Consider the following 27,189-nt stretch of genomic DNA (forward strand, 5'->3'; position numbering starts at 1 on the left):
ATCGCTGCGCGCGCCGCTGCTGCAGCTGCCAGGCGCATTGCGCGGCCCCATCATGGCGGAAGTGGGCCGGACCGCCGTGCGCGACCCCGGTGCTATGCTCCCCGGCGGCTTCTGGGCGGCGGTGGCCGTGTGGCTGGAGAGGCCGCAGGTGGCCAACAAGCGGCTGTGTGGAGTCCGCCTGGAGGCCCGGCGGAGCGCTGCCCTGCCCCGGACCGACGCCCGCGGTCCGAGTCCCAGCGCAGGCCCCGGGCAGGAGGAGGAGCGGGTGGCGGCGGCATGCGCGCTCGAGGAGGGACCGGGACCCTGTCATCGTTCCCCCGAGGGCGGCCCGGGTCGCAGGCCGAGCGCAGGCCCCGAGGAGCCCCAGGGCCGGCTCCAGCAAGGGCAAGACGAGAGGGAAGCCGCCGCCGCAGCGCCTCTGCTCGCAGGGGCCCCGCGACCGTCCAGCAAGGATGGACGCCGGGAGGACGACGATCCCGCGTCGAATCTGGATTCTCTCTGGGACAGTTTCTCCCGCAGCCTCGTCGGCGGCGACAATGGGGAGATGCTGGCCTTCCTCGCCGGCCCGGGGGCCGGCGTGCAGCCGGAGGCTCAGCACGAGCTCGACGTGGTTCTCAGAACCGTCATCCCGAAAAGGAGCCCGCATAGCCCGCTGGCTGCTCCGAGGAGAGAGCTCGTCGTGCAGGGTGAGAGCGTTTCTGCTGACGGGGGTGTCCCGTAGAGACGGACGGACGCCGGGTCAAGTGGCAGGGATGGGTTTTCATTGTAATGCACTTATTTGCAAGAGGGAGTCTAACTGCCCTAACAGCTTGCTCCTTAACTCCTCCGTGGGTGACCGGGCGTTTTAAAGGGAGAATGGGGTTGGGGCTGGGGGTGAGGGGAGCCGTGCATGTGTGGAAATTAAGCTCCTGCTTTCCCACGGAGGTGGGAGGTGGGCGCCCTCTTCAGGTGTGGGGTGGAGGAGTCGATGATTCTTTTCTCAGTCTTGACTTTTCTCAGGCAGACACTTGAAGGGGGCCTAGGGGCATCCTAGGGATGCAGCCTTGAGCTCTGAGAAAGAACCTATTGATTGGGGTGGTGGCCGGAAGGCGTGGGGGAGAAGGGCAACATGCAGCGAACGTGAGATAGGAGTTTATCTGGTAGACAGATGCGCAAAAAAACAACAACAAAAAAAACCAAACCCAAAAACCAAAAAATCCCAAAACAAAAGCTGCGTATGGAGGGACCTGTAGAGGTCGCCGTCTGGCTAGGCCGCCGTCTGGCTCTTGCTCGTAGCTCCCTGCGTCTCAGAGCCTTCCGTGTTGTCCCTTCTCGCACTTGGCATCTTTCCTACTTCCCTCTTCTGCTGCCCCGCTTCCGCCTCCAGCTGGAGGTGCTCGACTTTCAGGGTTCACGTGACGAGATAGAGCCCACTGTGTTCTCCCACTTCTAAGGTCAATAGTCTGATCCACGTCTGCCAAGCCCCTCTATGCTATGTGACACGATGCGGTCCAGGCTCTGGGTGTTAGGATGCAGACACCCACAGGAGGCTGCTCTGTGCACACCGGCAGCAATGCTAAAATGCGGGTAGACGCACACCTCGCTCTCCCCCTACCCGCAGTACTGTCTGCCTCTGCCCCTAGGAGTGTCTTCCAGGTGTCCCCTCCTCCAGGAGGCCCTCTGACTCGGCCGTACCCAGGCCAGTATGGGAGGCCTTCCAGCTCTTATCAACTGTGGTATCACCCTCTACATTTCACTCTACTAACCCTAGAGAGTTCGTGAGTCAGGACCCATGCGGCCCTCAGATGTGGCCCTCTGTGTGCAGACTGGTTTTACTAGAAGAGGCAGAGCCAAACTTCTGAGTGTGAACTCTGAGAAAATAGCTGCAGGAGAAGAGCTGGTGGCTAACTGGGCTCAAGTTAAAAAAACAAAACAAAAAAAAAACACAGAACCTAGTAGCCATTTATACGTAGGGGCCACTCACTCACACTAACCGTACTTCAAGGAGAAGCCTGCACAGCGCTCCTGCCCGCTCCTGCCCGGTGAGCCAGCCCTTGTAAAGGACTTGGAGTCCTCTCTCAGCCAATAGGACTGAGGTCTTCCCCATCCTATTGGAGCTGTGCTACTCTGACCAGTTAGAGCAGTTTCTGATCAATCAGAACAGTGCCTTTGGACCAATTAAACTGTGAGGATTTGGAGTCTTCATTTGCATGAGGGAAGACCAATCAGGGGCCAGGGGTGGGACTTCTGTCTATTTAAGCCAGGTCCCTCTCATTGGGGGAGCACGTTTTCCTTTCTTGCTGAGGTTTGTACTCCGTTGGCTGAGTGGGACCCTGGCCACGAAGTGCAGCTGTTGGAGGTGAGCTGACTGCTCCGTGTGAAGCAGTGTGGAGGGGCCTGGCCCCAGCGCTGTCTTATAATTATGTTTTCACAGTGGTGCTGTATTACAATTAAGTTGTTCTGCACCGAAGGCGGTTTCTGTCATCACCGCATCCGAAGTTGGTGACACCTGTGGTGGTGAATTAGTACTAAGGACTTTGTCCCTCAGGTTGTGTGAGGTTAGTGCGCCTGTCAACCAGGAGGGTCTTTTTTAGGACTGCTCCTGCTGGCGGGTGTAGTCTCGGGGCAGCAGTGACCAGGACAGAAGAGCCCGTCTGTCCTGGCTCAGCGTTGCAAACGGTGGGGAAAGCCCTGGGAGACTGAAGACACAACATCTGATCTGTTACTACTTTTACTACCGCTTCCGTTAAGACAGGGCACTGAGCAGCTTTAACCTGGCATCCGTGTCCTTTTTTCCTTAGATGTCCTTAATGGAACTGCAACTTTTTTACCTCTGGAAGAAGATGACAAAGGGAATTTAAAGGTTAAGATGGGCAATGTGTATCAAATTCAGCTCAGCCACGACAAAGGAGAATGGTAAGAACTGGATAATGATTCCTTTTCTGATGTTTCAGTTTCTCTAGGTGGCTGCAAGGTTCTGGGCCGTTGAAGAGCTAAAGGAGCTCTCTTAGGCAGTTAAGGTTTGTGGGAATGTACCTTCCAGCTGGTGCTTCTTTCATTTTTTTTTTTTTTTTCATTTTTCTGAAGCTGGAAACAGGGAGAGACAGTCAGACAGACTCCCGCATGCGCCCGACCGGGATCCACCCGGCACACCCACCAGGGGCGACGCCCTGCCCATCCTGGGCGTCGCCATGTTGCGACCCGAGCCACTCTAGCGCCTGGGGCAGAGGCCACAGAGCCATCCCCAGCGTCCAGGCCATCTTTGCTCCAATGGAGCCTTGGCTGCGGGAGGGGAAGAGAGAGACAGAGAGGAAAGCGCGGCAGAGGGGTGGAGAAGCAAATGGGTGCTTCTCCTGTGTGCCCTGGCCGGGAATCGAGCCCGGGTCCTCCGCACGCTAGGCCGACGCTCTACCGCTGAGCCAACCGGCCAGGGCCCAGCTGGTGCTTCTGTAACGTGGTTTTGTTCAGCTGGTGCCCGGCCCACGCCTGTGTGGTCCCGGCCTGGCAGGCAGGAGTCCTTAATCTCCACGTTCCACGTAGCATTTAGTTTTACCAATGAGTTCAGACAGACTCAAACACCTTTATTTTGTTATTGAGTTAGTTAGGGTGTCGGTAATTCACATACAGGTTTCAGGTGCCCAGTTCTATGACACATCTCTACATCATACTGTGGGCTCAACCCCCCCCCAAACCCACAGTCAAGTCTTTGTAAGGAAGCTTCGTCCATCACTGTTTAGGCCCTGGAGTGGAAACAGCTGTGGTTGGGCTTGCTTACTTGTTTTCCGACTGCGTGCACTTTGCACGATTAGTGGATGAGCACGTGGCAGAAGGCCACGTGTGTGTGTGTGTGTGGTCTATGTAAGGCTGCGGTCCTGATCGCTGGCCCACCACCACGAGAAGCAGTTTTCCTCTGCCTGTTCGCTCACGGGCCTCTGCGAGAATCCAGTAAACAGGAATGGCCCAGTGCCTTTCAGCCCCGCAGTTCTTCTGTGGCCTGCCCGAACCCAGTGTGAACCTACCTGGCCTCGACACCGGCAGGACACCTGGTGTGGTGACAGGGTTTGGTTCAAACTGCTGTGGAAATGCATTCCAGCCCCGCAGCCACCTCCTGTTTTCTCACACCTCGGCATAGAGAGTATGCGTGAGACTTATTTCCTGCTGAGGCCCATGTCATTTTAGATGTGGGGGGTACTTAGTAATGCTTATAACAAACCTAGCAGCTCAGTGAACTCCCTTGTGTTCTGTATGGTGTTTGTGTCTGTACATGACAGTGCATAACTTGGTTTATTTCCAGTTGGTATTTTCAAAAATGAAAAGGTTGCCTTGGTTCTAGAGCATCGTCCCAAAGCACAGGTTACCAGTTCGATCCCCGGTCAGACCGATGTGCCTGTCTCTCTGGCTCTTCCTCTATTCCTCCCTCCCTCCCTCCCTCCCTCCCTCTAAAATCAATAAAAATATTTTAAAAAGTAAAAATGAAAAAGTTGACTGGTAAATTCTCTCACTGATGTTCTCCTGAGAGCCGTATCTGTCTATACTTTCTAGAATAACCGAGGGGAACTTGTCTGTTTACCTGTGCTGGGCTTTGCACATGGTTTTGTAGAAAGCAGAGGGTACAGTGGGAAGAGCTTGCTTTGGGGTCGGAGGGACTCGGTTTCGCCGTTGGCACTGTGGCCCTACGGACGGGGTAGCCCGCGGCTCCCAGTCTTCACAGCTGTGCAGTGGGTTTCATAATTAAGCCCCTGAGGAGGGGCCGGGCTTCATGTTCACGCTGAGAAGCTGGCTGGAGTGCTGAGGGATGCACAGGTGCCAGCTCTTGAGAGTTTTAGGAGGTTGCTCCAGGCACCTTGTCCCGGGCGTTCCTCTCCGCACGCTCTGGTCAGTGGGGAGTGGGAGCAACCCTCTGGCTTGCCCCGCTGGTGGGAGCTAGTATGGAGCTGTTAGGTGACCCCGGGGCCGCGTCTCTGCATAGGGGTGGGAGAGTGTGGGCCCGGGAGAGCTGGGGAGGCCCGGATCCGTCCCCCCATCCCGCCCCTGTCCCAGCAGGAGTGCTTCCACAGTGAGGGGTCCGAGGGGAGCACCTGGCGCCTTCCCAGGCTCTCCTGTGTGCTCTGCCCCACGGGCCTCGGCAGATTGGGCGCCTAGTACGGGTGGGGTTGGGTTGTGACCCTCTGATGCTCATGGTGACAGAGCCTGACATCTTCGTTCTGGTCCCACAGACCTCCCCTTGCCCCTGCCAGTCTCCAGCCTGGCCGCTCTCATCTAGCTGTCCGAGCTCCGCCTGCTCTGGAAGGCCCCGTGGAGTGTGCAGACCTGCAGAGCTGATGCTCGCTCTCCTCACGTGCTGCCTGAACTGCAGCCTCGGGTTGTGCTGTGCTCGGGGCCCACTGGTGTGGGCGCCTGCCGTGGGGCCGGGCGGGGCAGCGACAGCCCAGGCGGGAGCCGCCCGGCTGTGTTCCGGCGGTGGAACGGGCTGTGTTCCGGCGGTGGAACGCCCGCTGTGTTCCGGCGGTGGAACCCCGGGCTGTGTTCCGGCGGTGGAACCCCGGGCTGTGTTCCGGCGGTGGAACGCCCGCTGTGTCCCGGCGGTGGAACCCCGGGCTGTGTCCCCGGCGGTGGAACGCCGGGCTGTGTTCCAGCGGTGGAACCCCGGGCTGTGTTCCGGCGGCGGGAACGCCCGCTCTGTTCCAGCGGTGGAACCCCGGGCTGTGTTCCGGTGGCGGGACGCCCGCTCTGTTCCGGTGGTGGAACGCCGGGCTGTGTTCTGGTGGTGGAACGCCCGGGCCCGGCTGTGTTCTGGTGGTGGAACGCCCGGGCCCGGCTGTGTTCTGGTGGTGGAATGCCCGGGCCCGGCTCTGTTTTGGTGGTGGAACGCCCGGCTGTGTTCTGGTGGTGACTCGGCTTTCGGGCCACTGGATGGCGAGCCAGTAAACACACTGAGTTGCACGTGTGAAGATGCGTGGAGAACAGAAGCGCTGGGCGGATCTACGGGCACTAGGACCTGGTGGTTGGTTGGTGGGAGAGGCAGGAGGCAGGGAACACGGTTGTTTGTGGGCGGCCCTTCCCGTGGGCTCCGTAGGACGTGTGATGCACTTGAACAATGTTTGCAAGAGAAGGAATTCTGCTCTTTGCTTTTCAAATGGTTTTCTCTGTTAGTGAAGGTTCTGTAACTGTTTAAGTAACGTATTTTGTAACAGTAGCCGTCTCCTCTCCCCTCTGGTAGATGAACGTGTGACTGCACTGGAGACCAGCTCTGCTTACTCGTGTTTCTCTTTACTTTTAAAGGTTCATATCTGTTTTAATTTTCTGTCCAGAAAGATGGCATTCAGATGGAATTGTCTATCCCAAACCCAGCTGGCTTGGACAAGAGCTGCTGGCCAAGCTGGCCAGGTGGTCTGTGGAGCGCAAGGGGAGTGGGTTTAAAAGCACCCTGTCCCTCATCCCCATCCTGAAGTACAGCCAGGCTTACCAGGAGCTCAAGAACAAGTGCAAAGACCTGGTCAAGGTAATTCGGCGACTGCCTGCCATCCCCTCATAGAAACGGGTCATTACAGCGTGCTGGCAGGTGGGGCTGTGTCCTGGGAGCCCGCCCGTTTCCCACAGCTGCGGGCATGTAGCCGGTGAGCCCACCTGAGCCTCTGCGGCGGCGGCTGACACACCGCGGGACGCGGACCGCACAGCCGTGTTGGGGAGAGGATTCGGAATTGCCCATTGCTTTTCCCCCAAGAGAATGAAAGGGAAATAATTGAAACCAGTTGAATATTACCTTGATTGCTGAATTACCATAATTCTTTGGTATGAATCAGGTATTTTGAGGAGGTATATGAAAAGTTCAAGTAAACAGCATCCACTTAGAATTGACGTCCCTCTTTCTAGACCTCACAGTACGAAACACACGCATTCGCCCGAGTGTAAGAAGTAGAGCACAGTGTGGTTGGAACTCCTTTTTATTCCTCCTAGTTCCTGTCTCCCTCGCTGCTCCTAGAAATCGCCACGGTTGAGCATTTCCATGTCTTACCAGTCACCTCTTGCTGTGTAACAGAGCAGCCACAAGCCTCGGCTGGGGACCACCGCCCTTCCTTCCTGCTGGAACCCGTGGAGGCTCTGGCTGGGCCGACCTGGTTCCTTCTCTCCCGGGTCCTAGCCGAGCCTGCCTTTTTATCCTGTTACCTGCTCAGTCCCTCCAAGAAGGGACTTGTGCTCGTCCAGCTTTTAAATTGCCTGTAGTGAGATGGTTCGCCTGAACGTCTGACCCACTCTGATGGAACAGAAGTCTGAGCACTCCGCGTCGGCCGTCGGGTCCTCTCCTGCCAGATACCAGTTCTGCGTGTTATTAGTGTTCACGGACCGCACACGTACACACCCAGTGTCGGGTGTTTTCAGAGCGCCTGACGGTCATCCTGTGTGGTGGCTACGGCTTTGTGCCTCCTTTGCAGGCAGGCACAGGGACAGACCTCTGAGTGATAGCTCCTGTGGAGTGACGGGAGTTGCCGACAGTGCAGGGGACGGAGCACTGGCCCCGCCCTGTTCCTTTGCCCCCCACCCCTGCCCACCCTCGTTTGCTTTTTCATTGTCATTCAGATAAGTGACAAGGCTAATGTCACTGTTTTCCTGTGATGTCCAGTTGCCTCATCTAAACAGCTTACATGCACTGTCTTTACTGTACAGTCTTGCCTTGGATTGCATCTCGTGACGTATCCTGGACACACAGGTGTTCTAAGAATGTTGTGCCTTTAGATACATCTCTTACTGCAAGGGACTGATGGTGATTTTCTGCCTTTGGGATGAGTTTATTTTCTTGGGAACTTCATAATCAGTCCAGTTTGACTTATACCTTGTGGACATACTTTAAATATTGTGACGAGGTGGGAGGAAGAACAACAAGACACACTCTTGGCAACTTTTTAGGTGTGGCCCGAAGTGACTGATCCTGAGAAGTTTGTGTATGAAGACGTGGCTATTGCTGCCTACCTGCTGGTAAGAACGTGTCCAGTCCAGGCGCGTGGGGAGCGGGGGCGGTGGTCAGTCCAGGCGCGTGGGGAGCGGGGGCGGTGGTCAGTCCAGGCACGTGGGGAGCGGGGGGCGGTGGTCAGTCCAGGCGCGTGGGGAGCGGGGGGCGGTGGTCAGTCCAGGCACGTGGGGAGCGGGGGCGGTGGTCAGTCCAGGCGCGTGGGGAGCGGGGGAGGTGGTCAGTCCAGGCGCGTGGGGAGCGGGGGCGGTGGTCAGTCCAGGCGCGTGGGGAGCGGGGGCGGTGGTCAGTCCAGGCGCGTGGGGAGCGGGGGCGGTGGTCAGTCCAGGCGCGTGGGGAGCGGGGGCGGTGGTCAGTCCAGGCGCGTGGGGAGTGGGGGTGGTGGTTGCTGGCCGATGCTCCCATGGTGAGCTGTGTTTGTCAAACCCCCGGCGTAGGGCTTCTGCTTCTGCGGGCCAGAGTAGCTTACAGCTGTTATTCTTAGTCTTTTTCGAAATAGCGTGATTTTTTTTATTGTTATAAACGTGTACAGAATTTGAATGTAGAGAAAGCATGAAGACACTGACCTCTGAAGCTCTTGCCCAGAGGCGCCCTTCAGTGTGGCTCTGTCCTGAGGGCCCCTCCCCCTCGCAGCCTCAGATGCTCGCAGGACGGGTGCCGCCTCCCCCACCCCTGCTCACCTGCCCGTCACCTGCCCGTCACCTGCCCGGAAGCCCCAGGACCTCAGCGAGGCCTCCCCACCTCCTCTGAGCACGTGTTCGAGTCCCCCTTGGGGCTTGTGTCTCAGTTATGCTGGGTTAGAGCCAGTTGCAAACTGACTTGGTTTTGTTCTTTCCCGTCAGGTTTTGTGGGAGGAAGAGAGAGCCGCGCAGGGGGTGACCGCGAAGCAGTCCTTTGTGGACCTGGGCTGCGGGAACGGCCTCCTGGTGCACATCCTGAGCCGCGAGGGGGTAAGCCTGGTGCAGGGCCGCCCCCCCCCCGCCCCTCCGCCCAGCGCGTCTCCACGTCCAGCCCAGGGTCGCTGAGACCTCTCCTGCTGCTATGACCCGGGTCCCCGTCGGCCTGGCCGTGGGCACATGGGGCTGGTGGGGGCTCTTTGTGGACGGCGGCTTGTCCGATAGGAGGGAGGACAGCAGTGTCACCAGACGAGGAGGGTGTTCTCAGGGACCGGCGTGTGTGCCGGGGAACGGCAGGCTTGGACAGCACGTGTGTCTTGCTGTGGACTGTTTCCTTTGGACAGCCCGCCATTCCTAGGGGCCAGAAGGGCATGAAGGGTGAAGGGGCCCTGCCCTCGGAAAGCTCAAGTCCAGCGCAGGGTGCCGGCATGTGAAAGGGTGGTGGTAGCTTCTGCAGCCATTGTTGGGGCCCCTGAAGGAAGGCAGAACACGCTCAGACAGCACCGGGCACAGCGCCCGGGGCCTCCGCCAGCATCTCAGCCTTCTGGGCGCGTCCAGGGCGCTAGGCCATTCCCGGCTCACCTGGCACGGCCAGCGGGGCCCAGTGGCCTCACAGTCGACGGGACCAGCTGGGGTCTGAACCCCAGAGGTGAACCCCTCGCCTCTGCCGTAGGGGTCAGATCCGTCCTCAGTGGGGGACCTGGTACGGGCTTGTCAGGATGTCCTTGAACTGCTGTACGAAAGAGAAACATGTAGCACCATGAGCAGGATATTTCTGGGCGTGAGCATGCTCGTGGTCGCCTGCCCGCTGGTGGGGGGGGCGTCGTGAAATAAACAGTTGCCCTGTGAGAGCCCGAGGGGCCTGCTGTGCTGGTGACAAGCCACCTCGGAGGATGAGGATGGAGCTTCTCTCGGTTGGTGAGCTGGAGAAGGAGCCCGGCCTGTGGTCTGATGCCCACTGGGAGCCGAGGGGCCTGTCGCCTGGGGCTCCAGCCCAGACAGGGCCCATCGCCCCAGCTCCGTGTCCCCCGTGATGAAGGCACCTAGCCACCGTGAGCAGAGGGCGGGTCCCAGCTGCCTTGTGGGGCACATGTCTGTCGTAAAGAGCTGAGCGCTGACCTGCAGCCGTCCCAGAATGCTGCCGGTCTCTGGACTTGACGCTGCGGCCCTGCCTGCCACCTGTCCTTGCTCACTTACTGTGGTGAGTGGCACTGACCCTTCGTTTTCTGAAACTTTCAGCATCCCGGCCGAGGGGTTGACGTGCGGAGGAGGAAGATCTGGGACCTGTACGGGCCGCAGGCGTGCTTGGAGGTACTGCTCCCCTCGCTCGCTCGCTCGCTCCCCTCACGGTGCTGCCTCCTGCCCGTGGTGTCAGCGGTATTGCTCTGTGTGTGGGCCAGTCCAGTGCCCGCCAAAACCACTCACGTTCCTCTAAGTCAGGGGTCCCCAGACTTTCTACACAGGGGCCAGTTCACTGTCCCTCAGACCGTTGGAGGGCCACCACATACAGTGCTCCTCTCACTGACCACCAATGAAAGAGGTGCCCCTTCCGGAAGTGCGGCGGGGCAGATAAATGGCCTCAGGGGGCCGCATGTGCCTGTGGGCCGCAGTTTGGGGACGCCTGCTCTCAGTAGTCTGAAGTCTAGAGCGAGGGGAACCTGTAGACTCTCACAGCCTCTCGCTGAATTGAAGAGAGGATGCTGACATCTGCAGCCAGGGTGTCCCCTCCACGGGCCAGCTGCAGGGTGACCTCGCACTGTCTGGGGGCTGCTGCCGCCTGGGGACAGCGGGCAGGCCGAGGAGTCAGGCGAGGGGGCAGGGAAGTGAGTCTGGACTGGGCTGGACGCTGTGGAGTCGGGCAGCCCGTTTGCCCTGAGCCGTCAGGAGCCCTGTCCCAGCCACGCCGTGGGCTCACGTGTTCCCAGGTCACTGTCCTCAGGCAGTGCTTGTCCAGGTGCCCATCAGAGAGGAGTCTCCCTGAGGAGGGAGTGACCGGTCACCTCCTTGCTGGCACTCCTCCAGCTGGCCTGGGTCTTCAGGGGCGCTGGTCTCTAGCCGAGGCCTCCCAGCCAGCCAGGGAGCTCTGAGCCGTGGGGCCACACCCTCAGCTTGGGCGCCGTGGGCACAGCCCCCTTCCTAGCCCCTGCTGCTCCGCTGCCCAGGTTGTCCAGGGCCCGTGTCCTGGAGCTCACGTGCCTCAGCCGCCCAGGATGTCCAGGGCCCGTGTCCAGAGCTCACGTGCAGGGGTGTGACTGGGACATGGGCTCCCGCCCAGCAGGGGTGGAGTGCTGACTTGGGGCGGGAGAAGAACTAGTTTCCATGGTGGAGAGGTCAAGAATACAGCCACGTGTGCCACCCAATGACATCTTGGTCCTCAGTGGGTCACATACAACTGTGTCCCGTCAGGTTGTCATGGAGCTGAAAGGTCCCTGTGGCCTGGTGACATTGTGGCTGACGTCACGGCACAGCTCTCTGCTTGTTGGGGGTGCTGGAGTCAGCAAGCCCGCTGTGCTGCCAGTCTGTGTGCAGCAGTGCGGTCCTGTGCAGGGCGTGGCCCTCGTCCCGGTCAGAACCAGCGGCCGCGGTCTGTGCATTTACTGTGCCCTCAGCATCGCTCTCGAGCCTGTGCCCTACTGAGAGGTTTGCTGCACAGCGGTTGACGCGCTACGTCAGCACGTCCTGTGTCTCGTGTTTACCGTGTCCCTCGATGGCATCACTTTCTCTCGTGCCCGACTTCACCTCGTGTTGCTTTGAACAGTGACGTGCTGTGCAGGCTGGCAGCCCCGTTAGTCCCAGTTTTACACACGTGGTGTCTGCAAGACTCGGACTGAGGTGTTCTAGGTAACGGCTTGGAAGCCAGTGAGTGTTGTTAAACGTCTCCTCTCTGGTTTTGATCAGGGAACAACATTTCTGCCTTCTTCCCTGGAGGTCATTCTTCACAATTAACAGGATTTTGTAGTTACATAGTATCTTTTTATTTTGCTTCCAGTTTTGACTGACAGATTTAGTTTTGAGACTTGATCCCAGTAGTTAATGATGGTCTGTAATTTAGTACAAAGGCTAGTGTTTAAAGGCCTTAAATCATAAAAGCATAAACTGTTTCAAGCTTAACTTCAGAAGTAATCAGAGTGGTTGACATGGCTGTCCTGTGAGCCGTTAGAGAGGATCATAACGGGCAGGTACGTCGGCTCGGCCCGGCCGCCGTACACGGACGCGCTCTGCACTGAAGCTCATTTCTTCTTCCTGTGTCCTGCTGCAGGGGAGACAGTTCGCCTGGCTCTTCTCTCCTAGAGCGCCTCTTATGTTTGTGGAAATAGGTTTTTGCTTGTTCTTTAATTTTTATTTATTGGTTTAAGCTAGAGAGGAAGGGAGACAGGAACACCGATCTGTTCTTGAATATGCGCTGACCATGGATCCAACCGAGCAGGCTCCCACTGCGGGATGATGCTTCCTAACCAGCTGAGCTGTTCAGCCAGGGGGAAAGCTCACTCTCAATTCTCCATGGGAGATGAGCTCTAGGAAAGTGGTAGTTACTCCAGTGAGGACGCTGGAAGCTGCCAGCATTCCGTACCTTTGGGGCAGGCAGCAGGCAGGTGCTCTCACTGCCCCTAGTCCTGCTTTCACCTTTCCCCCAGGGGCCTGGAGCGCTGAGGTCCTGCCGAGCGAAGCTGCGGTCCTGCACCCCGGGGGCCCAGAGCGGGTGGTCCTGCACCCCGGGGGCCCAGAGCGGGTGGTCCTGCACCCCGGGGGCCCAGAGCGGGTGGTCCTGCACCCCGGGGCCCAGAGCGGGTGGTCCTGCACCCCGGGGCCCAGAGCGGGCGGAGGTCCTGCACCCCGGGGGCCCGAGCGGGTGGAGGTCCTGCACCCCAGGGGCCCAGAGCGGGTGGAGGTCCTGCACCCCAGGGGCCCAGAGCGGGTGGTCCTGCACCCCGGGGCCCAGAGCGGGCGGAGGTCCTGCACCCCGGGGGCCCGAGCAGGTGGTCCTGCACCCCGGGGGCCCGAGCAGGAGGTCCTGCACTCCGGGGGCCCGAGCGGGTGGAGGTCCTGCACCCCGGGGGCCCAGAGCGGGTGGTCCTGCACCCCGGGGCCCAGAGCGGGCAGAGGTCCTGCACCCTGGGGGCCCAGAGCGGGTTGTTGCACCCTGGGGGCCCAGAGCGGGCGGTCCTGCACCCCGGGGGCCCAGAGCGGGCGGTCCTGCACCCCGGGGGCCCAGAGCGGGCGGTCCTGCACCCCGGGGGCCCAGAGCGGGCGGTCCTGCACCCCGGGGGCCCAGAGCGGGCGGTCCTGCACCCCGGGGGCCCAGAGCTGGCGGCGGTCCTGCACCCCGGGGGCCCAGAGCGGGCGGTGGTCCTGCATCCCGGGGGCCCAGAGCGGGCGGTGGTCCTGCACCCCGGGGGCCCAGAGCGGGCGGTGGTCCTGCATCCCGGGGGGCCAGAGCGGGCGGTGGTCCTGCACCCCGGGGGGCCAGAGCGGGCCGTGGTCCTGCACCCCGGGGGGCCCAGAGCGGGCCGTGGTCCTGCACCCCGGGGGCCCAGAGCGGGCCGTGGTCCTGCACCCCGGGGGCCCAGAGCGGGCCGTGGTCCTGCACCCCGGGGGCCCAGAGCGGGCGGTGGTCCTGCACCCCGGGGGCCCAGAGCTGGGCGGTGGTCCTGCACCCCGGGGGCCCAGAGCGGGCGGTGGTCCTGCACCCCGGGGGCCCAGAGCGGGCGGTGGTCCTGCACCCCGGGGGCCCGAGCGGGCGGTGGTCCTGCACCCCGGGGGCCCAGAGCGGGCGGTGGTCCTGCACCCCGGGGGCCCGAGCGGGCGGTGGTCCTGCACCCCGGGGGCCCAGAGCGGGCCGTGGTCCTGCACCCCGGGGGCCCAGAGCGGGCCGTGGTCCTGCACCCCGGGGGCCCAGAGCGGGCCGTGGTCCTGCACCCCGGGGGCCCAGAGCGGGCCGTGGTCCTGCAGGGTCTCTGCCCTCTCGCTGCAGCTGCTGCCTCCACAGCTCGGTGTTGACTCAACTGAACTTTCCGTCCTGTTTGTGTTTTCCTTTCAGGAAGGCGCAATCACGCCAAGTGATAAGACCCTCTTCCCAGATGTTGATTGGTTAATCGGCAACCATTCCGATGAGCTGACACCGTGGATACCTGTCATTGCAGCCAGGTGAGGGAGACATGGCAGGGCTAGTGGCTGGGGACGTTTGGTGCTTCAACCTTGCTGTGCAGAACGGCAGCTGCCAGCTGCGGGCAGCCGGGCACCACAGGGGCAGCGAGGTCAAGTGCGTGACGACGCATTGGGTGAAATGTCAGAGTCTGCCTAGTTTTCTATTTAAAACCTGGAAACTGGGAAAAGCTAAGTTACATACGCAGTTCATCCTCTGTTTCTCTGGGTCAGTGTTGATTACTTATACAGTACTTATATCCAGTGGTGAAAGAGGTACCAATTTTTAGAAGGGTTTTTTTTGGTTTGTTTTTTGATAGACAGGTTTTTCTTCAGAGGAAAAGCCTGTCCTCAGGAAGATACTTTGCAGCAATGTTTGCTTCTTGAGTCGCATCATCCACCTGTCGGAGGCAGCCTGTGCCTCTGCATCAGGAGCCCTCAGCCGGGCACCCGCTCACGGGGCTGCCCCAGAATGTTTTGTTACCAAGTCTCCCTTGTGCAGGCCTGTGAGCTGTTCCGGCTCTCGGGGGATCCCCGGGTCCAAGAGCAGATCTTCCTGTCTCTGTGCCTGCCTCCGATGCCGGTTCACAGCTGAAGTCTGGGGCACTTCCCAAAGCACCAGACGAGGCTGACCAGAGACCACAATGGAAACACCGAGTCTGAAAGTCATTAGCCGCAGTTGTTACACAGATACACTGTGCCACATTGTTCCGGGCGCTAGCTCTGGTAGGCTGTGACTCGGTCAGTCTGCGTGGCTCTCTGATGCGAAGGCCGTGACTCAGTCTGCGTGGCTCTCTGACGTGAAGGCCGTGACTCAGTCAGTCTGCGTGGCTCTCTGACGCGAAGGCCGTGACTCAGTCGGTCTGCGTGGCTCTCTGACGCGAAGGCCGTGACTCAGTCGGTCTGCGTGGCTCTCTGACGCGAAGGCCGTGACTCAGTCGGTCTGCGTGGCTCTCTGACGCGAAGGCCGTGACTCAGTCGGTCTGCGTGGCTCTCTGACGCGAAGGCCGTGACTCAGTCTGCGTGGCTCTCTGACGCGAAGGCCGTGACTCAGTCGGTCTGCGTGGCTCTCTGACGCGAAGGCCGTGACTCGGTCGGTCTGCGTGGCTCTCTGACGCGAAGGCCGTGACTCGGTCGGTCTGCGTGGCTCTCTGACGCGAAGGCCGTGACTCAGTCAGTCTGCGTGGCTCTCTGACGCGAAGGCCGTGACTCAGTCTGCGTGGCTCTGCCGCGACTCTGCTGACCTCAGTGATCTGTGGTTGACTGGTTTCTGTGCTTGTTGCTGTTTCCGAAGGTCCTCCTACCGCTGCCGTTTCTTCGTCCTGCCCTGCTGCTTCTTTGACTTCGTGGGGCGGTACTGCCGCAGGCAGAGCGAGAAGACCCAGTACCGCGAGTACCTGGACTTCATCCGAGAGGTGGGGGCGACCTGTGGGTTCCGCGTGGAGGAGGACTGCCTCAGGATCCCTTCCACCAAGAGGGTGCGTCCTGCCCCCACGTGTCCGGGGGCGGCCTGGTGGCGTGTGGGTGGGAAGCTCGGAGCCCCGTCTCAGCTGTAGAGGACCCTCGTGCACGCAGCACGCTGTTCCCAAGGCGCCTGGGCCGACCTCACCATCTCAGTCACTGCTGGGGTTCGGGGGGCTCTACTCTGCGTGGTCCCCGTCTGGGGGGATGTCCTGGCGCTTCCTTCTCCAGGCAGCTCTGTGGGAACCCAGAAACTCTGAATGGCCCTGGGGACCTCCCCAGAGTAGGTGTCGGCTGGACCTGTGCAGAGACGTCTTGACCTGTGTAGTGTTATCTGAGGCCGGACGCTGAGCTCCAAGTCCTTGAATTGCAAGTAACTGGCTGCAATTAAAGCCTGTTTCAGAAGCTCAGAATGACTTAAAGTTTTTTTATTGGAAGCTTCATTAACTCAGATGCACCTGAAATGAACAGTCGGGGCCGCCTCCCGGTGACGGCCAGGTGGTCAGGGCAGGGGTCGGAGGGACAGGGCCCTCAGGCTGCCAGGTCCACAGAGGATGCTGGGTACTGCAGTGGCTGACCGCTCTCCTCCATCGCAGGTTTGTCTCATCGGGAAATCAAGGACGTACCCGCCCGCCGCGGAGGCATGCATCGATGCGCAGAGAACCCAGTACATTAACAGCCGCCGCCGCTCTGGCAGCCCAGCCGTCGGGGGACCTGCTTCGGCCCCGCCCCGGACAGGTGCCGACAGCGGTGACCACGGCCCGGAGGGGCATCCCGATGGTCCGGGAGCCCTGGACCGGGGCGCTGGGCGTGCGCCCGGGGCTGCGGCTGGGGGGCGCTGGCTGCCTGGCTTTCACCCTCGTGAGAGAGCGGAGCGTGTGCGGAACTGTGCGTCCCTCCCCCGGGAGTTCATCGACCGCGTGGTGCTGCAAGTGGCCAGCTTGCTGCTGGGTGGAGGGCGGCTGACGCCGAGCGCTCCTCTCAGCGGGGGCCTGAGGACCTGGAACCGAGGAGGTAACTGGACCCCTGGGTGCTCGGGGTTCGGGCAGCGGCCCCATCGCCCTGTGACCAACCTACAAGTGTCAGCTTTAGTTAAATGTGTTTAAACGAGTGACAACGACTAGGCTACTTGACAAGCTCATCCTGAAGTTTCCTGGGGCTTTGTTGACAGACTGGACTCGGGCCAGGAGGAGGCCGAGGGCAGGGCGGTGACATCGGCCCGCAATTAACCTCTACAGCTGCGGGTCTCGGGGTCTGCAGCCACTCACGTTCCGTCTCTAGAACTCGTCAGAGCAGAAGTTAGGTTACGGTGCTGTCCCCTGGAGTATGTGGTGACAGTTGATCGTCCCTGAAGGCCCCAGAATACTAAATCAGACATGAGGAGAGGGAGGACACTGTCCCTGATTGTTCTAGGAGTTTCTGTGTTGAAACCGGTGGTGTCCACGTAGGACTCCGGTTCTCTTTCTGAAGTTGTTCCGGTAGTTGGAGGTCCCGGGGCTGCTGGGCAGGAGCTGTTTTCCTCCTGCTCTTCTGCCCCGTGGGGAGCTCGGCCGGCCACCAGAGGGTGCTGTGGAGCAGTCCGTCGGTCCCTGCCAGAGCTCTGCCTCTCCAGCCCGCGGAAGGCCCCTGCTAGCCCTGTGAGGGAGGGGCCGGGAGCACGGCCCTCAGCCCGGTCCCCCTCAACCGGGGAGCACGGCCCTCGGCCCGGTCCCCCTCAACCGGGGAGCACGGCCCTCGGCCCGGTCCCCCTCAACCGGGGAGCAGGGCCCTCGGCCCGGTCCCCCTCAACCGGGGAGCACGGCCCTCGGCCCGGTCCCCCTTAACCATAGTCGCCTTGCTCAAGCTTGTCTTCATTTCACCCCCTTCCATCCCGTGTCCTGTGACACGGCAGCACCACTGAGCACGTCCCCTTCCCCAGGAGTCACCCGACCCCCTTAGTGTCCATTAAGGAGCACCTACCTCTACAGCCCCGCGGCAGCCCTGGCCCAGGTGCCTGGCCATCTGTAACTGCAGACAGCCCAAGGTGCCATGGGTGTGCTGCAGTGTGCCCCCCCAGGTCTACCCCACTGGGCGGAGCCCGAGTAGGGGAAGATAGGCTGGGTGGGGCTCCTAGGGGGGCTGGGCAGAGTTCAGGCCTCTGGGGGGTGCATCTGCAGACGTGGGGCCTGACCTCCCAGTGCCTGGGTGTCCCTGTCCCCTGCCGGGTCCTCAGGCCTGCGGTCTGTGCCTGTGTGCACTGCCCTCCTCGAGAGCAGAGAGGGCTCCCTCCTGGCTCACAGCGGGGGTTCTGGTCTCATTTCTGAGCCCCTCCCACGTTGGGGACAGCTGGGAGCTGGGGTGCTGACCTTCCTATCTTGTCTCTGTCAGTCCAGAGCTGAGGTCTCTGGCCCTGGTAGGGGAGGCACCCCTGGCCTCAGCCCTCAGTCCCTGCCCACAGGTGGTCCTGTCCGTGGCCCTGGTAGGGGAGGCATCCCTGGCCTCAGCCCTCAGTCCCTGCCCACAGGCGGTCCTGTCCGTGGCCCTGGTAGGGGAGGCATCCCTGGCCTCAGCCCTCAGTCCCTGCCCACAGGCGGTCCTGTCCGTGGCCCTGGTAGGGGAGGCACCCCTGGCCTCAGCCCTCAGTCCCTGCCCACAGGTGGTCCTGTCCGTGGCCCTGGTAGGGGAGGCACCCCTGGCCTCAGCCCTCAGTCCCTGCCCACAGGTGGTCCTGTCCGTGGCCCTGGTAGGGGAGGTATCCCTGGCCTCAGCCCTCAGTCCCTGCCCACAGGTGGTCCTGTCCGTGGCCCTGGTAGGGGAGGCATCCCTGGCCTCAGCCCTCAGTCCCTGCCCACAGGTGGTCCTGTCTGTGGCCCTGGTAGGGGAGGCATCCCTGGCCTCGGCCCTCAGTCCCTGCCCACAGGTGGTCCTGTCCGTGGCCACTGGACCCAGTGATGCCCCCCCGCCTGCCCCCGGCACTGGGTCCTCTGTGTTGCTGACCCCTGCGTGATGTAAAAGTGGGTCTGTCCCTGGGATGTAACTGATTGCAGTCCTGGGGCTCCCCTCTGCAGGGCGTGGTCGTGGGGACTCAGGAGGGAGCTGGGGTCCCTGCTCTCTCAGCTGGGTCATGGCACCACTGAAAGGGTAAGGAAGCTGGCAGTGTGGAGCGAATGGGTTTGAGGCGGCCGAGAGGTGGACCTGAAGGCCGGCTAGATTGAACTGTACTGTAGCTGCTGCTACAGGGGCAGCTGCTGACCTGTCATGTCTGGGAGGCTCAGTTATCCTGGGCTCACTGGCAGGAGGGCTGGCAGGCAGCAGGGGTCTGGCACCCGGGGCTGGCCCTGCCCGCGCAGCACTGCTGTGAGGTGTGGACGGAAGCACGTGGCGTGTGAACAGCGTGGTCCCGCCTGCTGACGTGCGGAGGGTCTGAGTTCACAGGACCGCCGTGGTGTTTGCGCCCATTTAACAGGTTTGTAACTGCCTTTGTGTTGTTTGGGGGAACCCGTCCTCTGCAGAGAGCCTTTCCTTGGCGGAAGTCGCCGGCGAGCTGGACAGGGAGACCCTGCAGAGACTGAAGCGGGAGTGTGGCGGCTTGCAGACGCTGCTCAGAAACAGCCACCAGGTGTTCGAAGGTGAGCGGGTCAACTGGAGATGTGCGTGTCTCCCGAGGCGAGCGCTGCCGTCCTCACCTGCTCTGCCAGACCAACCTCTCAGCTCCTCCTGCGTGGCCTGGGGCCCACCGCGTGTTCTGTGGGACCGACACTCCGTAGCTCCCCCCTGACCGCAGGGCCCCCTGCCCCCACCTGTCTTCCCTAGCCTTGCTATTGGTGGCCGCGCTGTGTCTCCCCCATAAAGTCACCTGTCCTGGACAGCTTCCCATCCTCCCTGCCCGGTCCCACCCCCTCTCCCTCCGCTCCGCCCCCTCTCCCTCTGCTCCGCCCCCTCTCCCTCTGCCCCGCCCCTCTCCCTCCGCCCCGCCCGGTCCTGCCTCCTGCACTTGTCACACCCTCTCCCCAACTGTACCCTGGCTCCCAGTGGGCGGGCCAGGGCTCGGTCCACAGCCCAGAGGCAGTCTGGGCGCAGTGCTGGGGTGTCGCGGGAGGGAGAGATGAGTGATGCCCTGCAGGGAGGTACTGGCCTGACGGCCCTCCCCTGGGAAGGGGGTGACCAGCAGGTTCCAGGATGCATTGCCTACAGGGCGCCATCTGGGCAGGGCTCTCCTATGTATGCTCCATGCTGGAGGCTGCACAGCAAGGTGATGGCCTCTGTCCCTGTCCCCAGGACATGGTGTGGGAGGTTGCACAGCCTGTGGTAGGTCCAAGAGCAGGACTGGGGCCTCGGTCAGGGTCTGTGAGGGGAAGGGGCTGACTGGGGAGCCAGCCTGGAAAGACACAGGTTTGTCTGCGTGGAGGGTACCAGCTCAGCCCTGGGTAGTCTCGGATACGGACAGCTGTCTGCAGATCCTCCGCACTCGCGCCTTTGCGCTCCTCCTGAGAAAGGTGTTGGGGGAGGAGGCCTCCGCGGAGCCCCATGGTTGATGGAGGCATATGTCTGTTTGTTCCCTCAGTCTGTAAACTTCCTAAGGGGGTTGAGTCCTGCCCCCCTCTGTGCACCTGAGAGCGCAGGTGTGCACGCCTGTGCTATCCTTCCCCCATGTGTGTGTGTGTGTGTGCATGTGACAGCTAGGTGTGCACGCCTGCACTATCCTTTCCCGTGTGTGTGTGTGTGCATGTGACAGCTAGTGTGCATGCCTGCACTATCCTTCCCCTGTGTGTGTGTGTGTGCATGTGACAGCTAGGTGTGCACGCCTGTGCTATCCTTCCCCCATGTGTGTGTGTGTGTGTGTGTGCATGTGACAGCTAGGTGTGCACGCCTGCACTATCCTTTCCCGTGTGTGTGTGTGCATGTGACAGCTAGTGTGCATGCCTGCACTATCCTTTCCCGTGTGTGTGTGTGCATGTGACAGCTAGTGTGCATGCCTGCACTATCCTTCCCCTGTGTGTGTGTGTGCATGTGACAGCTAGGTGTGCACGCCTGTGCTATCCTTCCCCCGTGTGTGTGTGTGCATGTGACAGCTAGGTGTGCACGCCTGCACTATCCTTTCCCGTGTGTGTGTGTGCATGTGACAGCTAGTGTGCATGCCTGCACTATCCTTCCCCCGTGTGTGTGTGTGTGTGCATGTGACAGCTAGGTGTGCACACCTGTGCTATCCTTCCCCCGTGTGTGTGTGTGTGCGTGCGCGCATGTGACAGCTAGGTGTGCACGCCTGCACTATCCTTCCCCGTGTGTGTGTGTGTGTGTGTGTGCGACAGCTAGATGTGCACGCCTGCACTATCCTTCCCCTGTGTGTGTGCGCGCATGTGACAGCTAGGTGTGCACGCCTGCACTATCCTTCCCCGTGTGTGTGTGTGCATGTGACAGCTAGATGTGCACGCCTGCACTATCCTTCCCGTGTGTGTGCGCATGTGACAGCTAGGTGTGCACACCTGTACTATCCTTCCCCCGTGTGTGTGTGTGTGTGTGTGACAGGTGTGCATGCCTGCACTGTCCTTCCCCCGTGTGTGTGTGTGCATGTGACAGCTAGGTGTGCACACCTGCACTATCCTTCCCCTGTGTGTGTGTGCGTGTGACAGCTAGGTGTGCACACCTGCACTATCCTTCCCCGTGTGTGTGTGTGACAGGTGTGCATACCTGCACTGTCCTTCCCCCGTGTGTGTGTGTGTGTGCATGTGACAGCTAGGTGTGCACGCCTGCACTATCCTTCCCCGTGTGTGTATGTGTGTGCATGTGACAGCTAGATGTGCACGCCTGCACTATCCTTCCCCTGTGTGTGTGTGCATGTGACAGCTAGGTGTGCACACCTGCACTGTCCTTCCCCCGTGTGTGTGTGTGTGTGTGTGTACATTTGACAGCCAGGTGGCACACCTGCACTATCCTTCCCGTGTGTGTGCGCACGCGCATGTGACAGCCAGGTGGCACGCCTGTACTATCCTTCCCGTTTGTGTGTATGTGTGCGTGTGACAGCTAGGTGTGCACACCTGCACTATCCTTCCCCCTGTGTGTGTGTGCGTGTGCGTGACAGCCAGGTGGCACGCCTGCACTATCCTTCCCCCGTGTGTGTGTGTGTGTGTGTGTGTGTGTGTGTGTACATGCACATGTGACAGCCAGGTGGCACACCTGTACTATCCCCTGTGTGTGTGTGTGTGTGTGCGTGTGCACACGCGCATGTGACAGCCAGGTGGCACGGCTGTATTGCGTTTCGGTGGCCTGGTTTCCCTGTTGAGCTGGACTTGTTTTTTTTTTTTCTATTTTCCTTCTGAAGCTGGAAACGGGGAGAGACAGTCAGACAGACTCCCACATGCGCCCGACCGGGATCCACCCGGCACGCCCACCAGGGGCGAAGCTCTGCCCACCAGGGGGCGATGCTCTGCCCCTCCGGGGAGTCACTCTGCCGTGACCAGAGCCACTCTAACGCCTGGGGCAGAGGCCAAGGAGCCATCCCCAGCGCCCGGGCCATCTTTGCTCCAATGGAGCCTTGGCTGCGGGAGGGGAAGAGAGAGACAGAGAGGAAGGAAGGGGGGGTGGAGAAGCAAATGGGCGCTTCCCCTATGTGCCCTGGCCGGAAATCGAACCCGGGTCCCCCGCACGCCAGGCCGACGCTCTACCGCTGAGCCAACCGGCCAGGGCCTGGACTTGGTTTTTAGGTTAATGATTTCAGTGGGATCAGTACTGTGTCACTGGTGACAAGCCTAGTCAAGGGAACCAGTCTCCACATTTGGGGTGGGTGGAGGGGGTGAGGTGGCCCCACAGCCTGTGGAGAAGCTGGGAGGAGGGGGCTTGGGAGGAGGGGGTGCTGGGAGCTGACCCAGCTGCCAGAGCTACTGTCCCTGAGCACCCTCTGCAGCGGGGCCTGCTCCTCTCTTTTTCTGTTTGCTGTTCTGAACTGGCATCTTTTTCCCATTATAAACAAGCGTGCGTCTGACTGCTCTTCTATGCAGTTTACATGCAGGGAGCATTTATTTTTGGAAGTACTTCTGAGTAGGAGGCCTGGGAATACAGCTTCAAGTAAGCTGTTGGCTGCATCACATAAAAGCTGTGTCCTGGGCCAGGGCTAGTCTATGTGAGGGTCTCTCCTAACGGCTGTGGCTCCTCCCGGTTCACCCGTGCAGGGTGAGGAAATGGTCCTCGAGTGCTAGGCATGGCTGGGCTGTGCTACGCTGGGCCGCGGCAGGCCTGAGGGCGGTGCCTGCCCCACCCCTGGGGCTGCGTATGTGCTCAGCACGTGGTCAGCACGCAGAATTCCCTGGCTGGGAGCGCAGGCACTACGTGGCATGCCCACGTGCTGTCCTCAGTTGCTACACGCGTGTCCTTGACGGTGCCCACGCAGCTCAGTGCGGCTGGTGACTTGTTTGGAGGTCTCCCGAGAAGGGTGGGGCTGGACTGGTAAGCCAGGTTGGTGCGGACCAGGCCAGAACCAGGGCTCCTGAGCACGTGGCACCTTCCCAGGAGATGTTCAGAAATGGGTGTCTGTAGTGTCCGTGTTCCTGTAATTCCATTCCAACTCGGGACCATGTTCCCACGTGGGCAGAGTGTGGGTGGTCTGATGTGGGAGCCCGCTCAAGAGTGCCTGGCACACGCCTGCCCAGGCCGGGGCGGGGTGTCAGGAGGGGGCAGCAGAGCACTCGCTGCCCCTGGGGTGTAGGGAAGCCTCGGGGCTCTGGGCCTCTGCAGTCTCCAGCACCTCCCGCTGTCGTCAGTGCCCACTTCCAGGCCTTAGAAACCCTACCAGGGCTCCCTCGTCCCCGAACCTGCGGGTGCTGCTCCATACCTGTGGCCGCCTGTCCTCTTGTTGGCCTGTGGGGGGTGGGGTGCACGCTGGCTTTGGCTCCTGTGACCTCCCCCATATTTCTCATGAGCCTGTCCCAGCGGTCGGGGGCTCCTCCCCTGAAGCGCACAGCGCAGGGCTCTGTGGGAGTCTTGCCTCCCACACACACCCGAGGGGCCCTGGCTCCCAGGGGCGAGCATGCCATTCCGTGCTCTGCCAGGAGGTGCCGCTGTGTGCACAGCTGGTGGACACTGACATTTCCTCCACCCGGGCTTTGGGGGGAAGAGAGCGCAGAGGGCAGCGCCCCAGGGAGAGCAGGATCCGTGGGGTACAGCACCGGCCTGGGAGGTGCCCTTGGCCCCAGTGGCCGAGTCTCCCTTTGTGGCCTCAGCGCTCCTTTCTCTGGTCCCAAGGGGAGGGTATTTAATAAATGTCAGTGCAGAGATGCCCCGTGGCCGTAACAGGAGACAGCCTGTGTGCAGACTCGGCTGTAGCTCACACGTCCAGTTCTCAGGTCAGAGCCGGTCTCTTCAGGGGCCCCTTTCATTCCCCCCGAATCCGCATCCCCAGGTGGCTCGTGGCTCCCAGGGGCAGTCTGTCTGCTTCAGCCTCGTCTCACGTGGAGTCCTTGGCACTCAGGAGGAGCAGCCAAGTGCAAGCTCACAGGGAGTCTCGGCTGAGTGGGTCAGCTGCCGGGGCCACAGCCCCCTCCCCTCCTCCTGGGTCCTCCCGCTGCCCCGCTCTGAGGTCACCTCGGCCACACAGGCCCCTCCCACTGCTGCTCCCCGTTTCCCCTACCCCTGCTGTCAGGGCCGCGGCCAGCACCCTCGTTACCAGGCTCTGCCCTTGGCATTGCCTGTCTGGAGAGGACGTCTGCCTGCCTTGCTTGTGCTCTTATTTTGAAAGAGACGTGGTCCTTAAAGACCAGGACCTCTGTGCAGATGGTGTCCAACTGTTGCTCCAATCAGAGCCACCTGTGTGGCTGTGCCCCCGGCTCTCCCAGGTCCTCGGCCTAGTTTCCCACAAGCTTGTCCCCTGTGCAGCCCAGGCCCGGGCCTCCACGTTCCTCCTCCCCGCAGCCCACAGGAGCTGCTGGGGGGTGCAGGGACTCCGGACTCATGTGGCCGCCTCCCACGGATCCTGGTGGGTTTCCGCACTGGCAGGTTAACTTCCCAGCCGTGTCTCTCTCTGTTCCGAACCACAGTCCTACACGGGAGAGTCCACATTCGCGACTGGAGGGAAGAGAGGCTGCAGGAGAGGCACCCGGAGGCCAAGCGCAGACTGTTCTCCGAGGCCTTCAAGACCCGCCTCTGCTGGTTCTTCACCCATCACCCCGACGGCTGTGCTCTGTCTGCACAGCGCTGCCCCTTTGCCCACGGGCCCGGGGAGCTGCGCCCGCCCCCCAGCACCAAGAAGAAGAAGCAGGCTCTGTGAGGGGCCCGCGGGGAAGCCGTCCGTGCTCTGCCCTCTGCAGGGTGGGCGCTGCACCTGCGTCAGCGGCCTCCTTCCGCCTGCCCTCAGCACCCACAGGGACAGGACACGGTCCCCGGACAGGCGGAGCCGGTCCCTCAGCCCCACCCGAGTCCGGGCTCGTTCTGAAGGGGGGCACGCTCACGTGTGCCGTGTCGTGTCAGTGTGCAGGTCCCCGAGTGTCTCATAGTTCAGGAGACGCAGGCAGTGCTGACCCTGCACTTTTCAGGGCGCTGCCCAACCCACGTGTCCCTGTGTGGAGGGTCGGACCCAGGGCACAGCCGTTCCTGTGACAGCTCGCTGCCACGGAGACCCGGCAGCACGGGCGAGTCCGTCTCCACTGCGTCTTTCCCCCACCTGCGCACTGTGGCTCCAGGGGACGTCCTGGTGTTTCTATTGAAGATCGTTTTTGTTTTTTTGTTTTTTGTTGTTTTGTTTTTGTTTTTATAGTGACAGAGTCAGAGAGAGGGATAGACAGGGACAGACAGGAACAGAGAGAGATGAGAAGCATCAATCATTAGTTTTTCGTTGCGACACCTTCGTTGTTCATTGATTGCTTTCTCATATGTGCCCTGTGGGCCTTCAGCAGACTGAGTAACCCCTTGCTGGAGCCAGCGACCTTGAGTCCAAGCTGGTGAGCTTTGCTCAAACCAGATGAGCCCGCGCTCAAGCTGGCGACTTTGGGGTCTCAAACCTGGGTCCTCCGCATCCCAGTCCGATGCTCTATCCACTGCGCCACCGCCCGGTCAGGCTGAAGATCGTTTTTACAGCTTTACATACATGTCAGCTGTAGGCACTGCCATGCCCTCTATTTTCTGTGGGGTGTGTCCTGGTGACATTTCCGCAGTGTGGGTGCGCCCGGTTCATTCTCGAGTAGCGCGGATAAACTCACTCCTTGTGCTAAGGCCGCAGCACCCGGCACCCCCGCCCAGCTGTCATCGCCAGCGTGGGCCTCACTCACTGCCTCGTTGTAGCCACGGGCGGGTGCACTCGGCCAGTGGCTGCTGGCGTGTCCTGTGGCCGTGAGCAGGCTGCAGAGCTCACCGGCAGGGCGCTGAGCCCGACTGAGTGCCTCCTGTGGGAGGCATGGTGTTGGAGCTCCTCCCAGTGGCCGCGAGGGGACTGAGCCAGGCGGTGCTGGACTCGTAGCCCGGAAGCCGCCTGAGTCTTCTGTGAGGCAGCATGACTTTCCCTGCTGTGCCCTCTGGTGTGTGCTTTTTCTCTGGCTGGGTTGAAGGATTTTTTCATCTCTGTGTTCAGCAGCACTGCATAAGCTGTGATTTCTTTTTTTTTTTTTTTTTTATAGGGTTTGCTGAATCTTGTAAATCCCTGGGTTACTGTTTTTGATACAATTTGAGGGTAAAAACCAGTCGGTATTCCATAAATATTTTTTCCTACTCCATTCTCTCTCCTCCTGAAACTGTAATTCAGTTAGACCACTGGGCACCATCCCACTGGTCACCGAGGCTGTTTTCCCCCTCTGTGTACCTCAGTTTGGACGACTTCTTTACTGGCCTCTTTAAGGTCATTCGTCCTTTTGTCGTATCTAATCTGTTATTCAGTGATACACCTATTATTAATTTCGGATACTGTAATTTTAACAACTAGGGTTTCCGTTGGGGTTTGTTGTTGTTTTTCAAAGAAAATTTCAGGAGAAATACTTGTGGCCCTTATCCATCAGGTTTCAAGTCCTTTTGTGCCAGTTCTGACATTTGGGGCTTTAAGTCTGTTTTTATTGACTTTTATTCTCTTAACACATTGTTGATCAATTTTATGCAGAAGTTATCCCATGTCACCGGCTATTTTTTCGTAATTGAGTATGAAAGTGAAACAATCTAAATAAACTTCAGTATACTTTATTTATACATAATAAATTTAAATGAAACTTTGTCCATATCTGGTACATATTATATTTTATACATATTATATATTTTAGTAACTTTTTGGTGTGGTATATACTGTGTGGCAATCACCTGCTTGTAATGGTATGCAACATGTTTTGCAATTGTATCTGGTTTTGCTGCGCTTTCCTTTTGAAACACACAATTTTACATGCTCTAATTGGATTTTTTTTTATACCAGTGACTATTTTTTCTAAAACGTGGTCTTTTAGTTGCCCTGAGAGCCTAAAGGGTGATTGAATATGAGGAGCTCTCAGAAGGACCGGAAGTGCTAGGTTCTGAGCGGCACTCATTCAGACCGGCAGATACTCGTTCCCTAGCTACTTCAAGTAGAAATCTTTTGTATCTTATTTTGTCTATTCTAATTACAGTAAATTTTGAACGCATTGAATAAAGTGCAGTTTATCAGAAAGAATGCTACTTTTTTAGGCCACTTGATACTTTTTTTTTTAAATAAACTGAACACAATTGAACAGGACGAAGATTTTACGACAGCCTTGATGCATATGTTCAAACGGTCAAACAGCAAGCAGTAGAAGAGAGTCCAGGTTCCCACGGCTCAACACTGATTGT

The 27,189-nt window shown here is 60.0% G+C and overlaps 1 protein-coding gene across 2 annotated transcripts; it reads left to right on the top strand.

The window, feature by feature from the left end:
• The first annotated feature begins 47 nt into the window (after window positions 1-47).
• TRMT44 (tRNA methyltransferase 44 homolog) lies at window positions 48-27,189 on the top strand. Of its 2 annotated transcripts, none has more exons than XM_066279773.1 (11): window positions 48-686; window positions 2,781-2,895; window positions 6,262-6,481; window positions 7,885-7,953; window positions 8,788-8,895; window positions 10,081-10,152; window positions 13,880-13,986; window positions 15,278-15,461; window positions 16,041-16,458; window positions 18,936-19,052; window positions 24,450-27,189. In XM_066279773.1, the coding sequence occupies exons 1-11, from the start codon at window positions 53-55 to the stop codon at window positions 24,677-24,679; spliced, it is 2,274 nt and encodes a 757-aa protein (XP_066135870.1). In that variant the 5' UTR covers window positions 48-52; the 3' UTR covers window positions 24,680-27,189. The 2 variants fall into 2 exon arrangements, with proteins under 2 accessions (XP_066135870.1, XP_066135871.1); XM_066279774.1 differs by having other exon boundaries at window positions 548-686; window positions 6,291-6,481.

Source organism: Saccopteryx bilineata, chromosome 5 (genome assembly GCF_036850765.1).
Source record: "Saccopteryx bilineata isolate mSacBil1 chromosome 5, mSacBil1_pri_phased_curated, whole genome shotgun sequence".
Taxonomy (NCBI): domain Eukaryota; kingdom Metazoa; phylum Chordata; class Mammalia; order Chiroptera; family Emballonuridae; genus Saccopteryx; species Saccopteryx bilineata.